Genomic DNA, 3,915 nt, shown 5'->3' with positions numbered 1-3,915 from the left:
ATGCATGCATGCATTTATATTGCATTCATTTAACGCTTATTTTCTCATTTAGATGAGGTTTTTATTTGTTTTGTAAGTGTGTTTTGCTCATCAGAATGAAAAAAAAAACCCACTTTATTCTGATTAGGTGCATATAAATGTGTAGTTGTGTCCAAACTTTAAACTGTGGCTGTTAATTTGTACAGGTTTTAATCAAAAGAATCAGGATATGTTTAAAGTAGAAGCAGCAGTTATTTTTAAAAGAATGGTGCTTCCATGGGTATTTTGAGAAAACAAAATCTAGGATCATTATCGGCTAACAGACCTAACAAACTATAAAATAATGTTAACAATAAAAAAAATTCTCTACTTCTAAATAGTTTTTGATGAACTTAATGCTCTTACATCATTAGGTTTTGTCCTTTCTTTTCAACATTTCTAGGAGACGTACATAGAAATCCAGACGGAGCACCTACCTCAGCTGCTGTTAAGGATGGTTGCGGCTCTGACGAGTCACCTGCAGGCTCTGGGCCTTGTGGAGCTCACTCAATGTCTCCGGCTCTGTTCCAAGATCCTCAGCAAAGTGCAGCCACCTCTGGTGTCCCCTCTGGTCCTGCCCACAAATTCACAAGCTCAGGGCCTCCCCAACGCTGGCAGCTCTTCAAACTCAGCATGGGACAKGAGCAGAGACGTGGAGGACAAACGGGTGAGGAACAAAACTTTAGTAAATTATCAAACCAGAGTACCTCCTCTGTTGGGATGCAGCTTTGAAATGAGCATCAAAAGAAAAGTTTATGCTGTTAAATATTTGATTTAAAAATGAAAAAACCCTTGCTGATGTCTTTTATTTCTGTGATCTTTTAAAAACCTTTTGAGGCAAAAAAGGGTACTGCTAAAGTTCCAATGTTCTCTCTCTTTCACCCACTTCCCCAACAAGTTCCAGTCCAAAACATTTGTAGTTTAAGCTCTGATGGTGTGTCCTGGTCCCTGAACAGGGCCTCCTGTTGCCTCCTGCCGGCCTCTCAGCCTGCAGCACAGTTGGCTGGGTGGTCGTTCAAAGCTCCCCCGACACGAAGCATTTGAAGACTTGTTCAGAACAAATGCTCAGTTCTGAACCTTCTGGTCCCTGTCCAACAACCTGGCTGTTAAAGTGGTTTTAGATTCATTGAGCTGTGAGTGAAAGTTCAGAGTTCTTCTCCCAGAGATGGATCGGGGGCAGGATGGATTGAGATAGATCCCTGATGATGGAGAGAGAAGGATGAGTAAAAAGCTAGAAGATGAATACCCAACAGCTGAGCCCTTCTTTTTTCCCTTTGAGGAAGTAGATGAGTAAACTAGCTTGAGATTCCTCCAGGGTGTGTTGTGYCCACCAGAGTGGAAACATAGAGGATATGTCCACTAAATACTGTAATGCCCCTGCCCCCGCCCTGATGGGCACATAGAGTAGGTTCAAACTGCCATCTGAGTCCAAGCTGCAGGAAGTGTGATCTGCCTCAATCCAAATGTTTTCCAGGAAGCCCTCAGGGACAAAGACTTGAATCTGTTGGTCCGTTTGCAACAAGAGGCTCCTCTGGTGTCGCGTTGAGTCTGGAAAAGTCCCTCAAGTCAGACACAGCAACTGTGYCCACCAGTTTACAGAACACAAGAAGTTATCATATTCATTCATCATTGTGGAGCTTCACTGCTGAAAACAGGCTTTCTTCTAGACTTTAGACTTTCTAAAGGTACCATCTCACTGAGCTGAGAGTGCTGGCGACCATTTGGAGTGTCCACATTGAAGAATTCTCCGATTCATTGCTTGAATTACAAAGATTTGCAGCCTCATTGCTTAAATTTGGAACATTCTAAAGCTTTGTGCAACAAAAYTACATTTAAAATAGACAGTCTTTTCAAATAATTCAAACCCATCTTAAGAGCATTGGAACTGTCCTGATACAGTGTAACTAAACCCCTAATCAACCTTTTTTGCAGATAAACTCTAAATTGATCTGATCAGGTGAAACCGGTCCTGGAAGCTCAGCACCGGGTTTTATAACAGCCTGCGAGAGAGTTTTATATTGTGTGCTTTGATTTTGAAAAAAAAAAAGGGCAGTACTCGTGGTAGCCATGTTGACTCTGATAGATTTTTATTTTGTTTTTCCTCCCCTGTATGGAGAGAAGAGAGGAGAGTTCTTTGAACAAATGGAGATGAGTTCCCATGCTCCAAAGTTATGTGACTCTGTGGTTCTCACTGGGCATGTTTTTAGCCCTCATAGCTCACACGTTACAGGAGTACTAATTGAATGAGGTAAAAAAAATTGATCCTTTTTGTTCGAGCATCACTTTTATGTTTCTCTGTCAGGAGTTAAATAAGGATTTTGTCTTTTCTTTTTTTGTAGGTAAATATTTGGTTAAGTAGATAGTTTTGTTTGACAATACTTTAAATTAAATAAAACTAGCAACACATTGCATTCTGTTTTATTTACTTTAAATAAGTGAGRAGTAGGGAGACAAAATTATGTTTTTTGATACTGAGACTGGACAAGTAGCTCTTGGCAAACTGGCTACTTCAGAAGAAGCTCTTGGTTCAAAAAAAGGTTGGGCACCCCTGCCGTAAATCTTCTAGTGTTAGTCAGAGGTCCCGGTGGTGCCGGTGCATGACAGCCTCATCTCTACCAACGTACCCCAGGGCAGCTGTGGCTACAATGTAGCTTACCATCATCAGTGTGCGTGAAGGATTGAAGTGTAAAGTGCTTTGCAGTATGTAGGCACTTGATAAAGTGCTTTATATGTTCAAGCTATTTACCATTCTCAAAACTTCTGTTCTACTCAAGGTGATTTAATGAAAGCTGAYACACGTCCTGTATTTAGCAATGGTCAAAACCACACAGTGTTGTGGAAAATGGACAACATTATGATGAACAACTTGGCGAGGATTTGAAAGAATAATTCTGTCATTAAGGCCTAATCAATCATTGTAACCATTGGTTATGTGGCTTTGGCCATTCAGAAATTGAGCGCTGACCTGCCGTGTTGAGGTAGGGAAGCTCAAACCCATTAGGGATGGGTGTCTTGGGGTGGTAATGCGATAAATGTTATCTCTACCATGTGACCACAAATCTAAGGTTAAACACACAAAACAGTCACGTTTTTAGCATGACTAATAATAAAAAAATTATAAAAATAATGTTAAACATCTCCAGTCTTTGCAGATTTAATGGACTCTTTCTTGCCTTCTTCTCCACGACAGCCTCTGCCCTCTACTCTGGAGGTACCTGGCAGTGGGGATGTGTTWGATGATGGGGAAAACCTTCCCGTCAGTCGCTCCCCTGAAAGTGGTTTCTCAGACTTTGTTCAGTACCAGGAAGACGGCTCAGAGGAGGCAGAGCGGACCCCTCACCCARCGTATAAAACAGGCGGTCGCCTCGCAGGCCCCTGTCCCGCCAAGACTCCGGATAAACCAGTGATGCAGTGCTGCCTGGAACACTTCCAGCAGTTTCTGTCTCGCCACATCACCTTGTATATCTTACCTGGACAGGTGGACAGGGCWGAGGGTCAGAGAGGGGAGCTGATGCCTTCAGATAAATCTCACCTCAGAGACCCTCTGGAGTTATGCTCAGAATCTGAGACCATCCAGAGACAGTGTGTTGCTGCCTTCACTGCTGCCTGTCAGCTCTTCTTGGAATGCTCCAGTTTCCCCGTCTACATCGCAGAGGGCAATCTGAAGTCCTCCCCCACGCTGGAGGAGCAGTTCAGTAAGTTTGTTCTTTAAGTACTCATAAGTGCAGAGTATTACTACTGAGGGCTGCAACTAACGATTATTTTAATAATCGATTAATCTGTCAAKTATTTTTTGATTAATTGATTAATAGGCCAAATCATAAAAACACTTTGTTACATAAATATAAGTAGATATAAATTAATTTAATTCCTGTATAAATTAGGGATGCAAGTTAT

At 41.9% G+C, this 3,915-nt stretch overlaps 1 protein-coding gene across 2 annotated transcripts in view; it reads left to right on the top strand.

The window, feature by feature from the left end:
- Positions 1-3,915, top strand: part of dop1a (DOP1 leucine zipper like protein A) — a 44,184-nt gene that overhangs the window by 21,023 nt on the left and 19,246 nt on the right. For both annotated transcript variants that reach the window (XM_014020477.1, XM_014020475.1), the window contains exons 13-14: positions 422-685; positions 3,209-3,713. In XM_014020477.1, the coding sequence (XP_013875931.1) occupies positions 422-685; positions 3,209-3,713 (769 nt within the window). The remainder of the gene's footprint in view (positions 1-421; positions 686-3,208; positions 3,714-3,915) is intronic.

Source organism: Austrofundulus limnaeus, unplaced genomic scaffold (genome assembly GCF_001266775.1).
Source record: "Austrofundulus limnaeus strain Quisiro unplaced genomic scaffold, Austrofundulus_limnaeus-1.0 Scaffold253, whole genome shotgun sequence".
Classification (NCBI taxonomy): domain Eukaryota; kingdom Metazoa; phylum Chordata; class Actinopteri; order Cyprinodontiformes; family Rivulidae; genus Austrofundulus; species Austrofundulus limnaeus.
The sequence above is the reverse complement of the archived record's forward strand: the minus strand, read 5'-3'. Positions and strand labels throughout refer to the sequence as shown.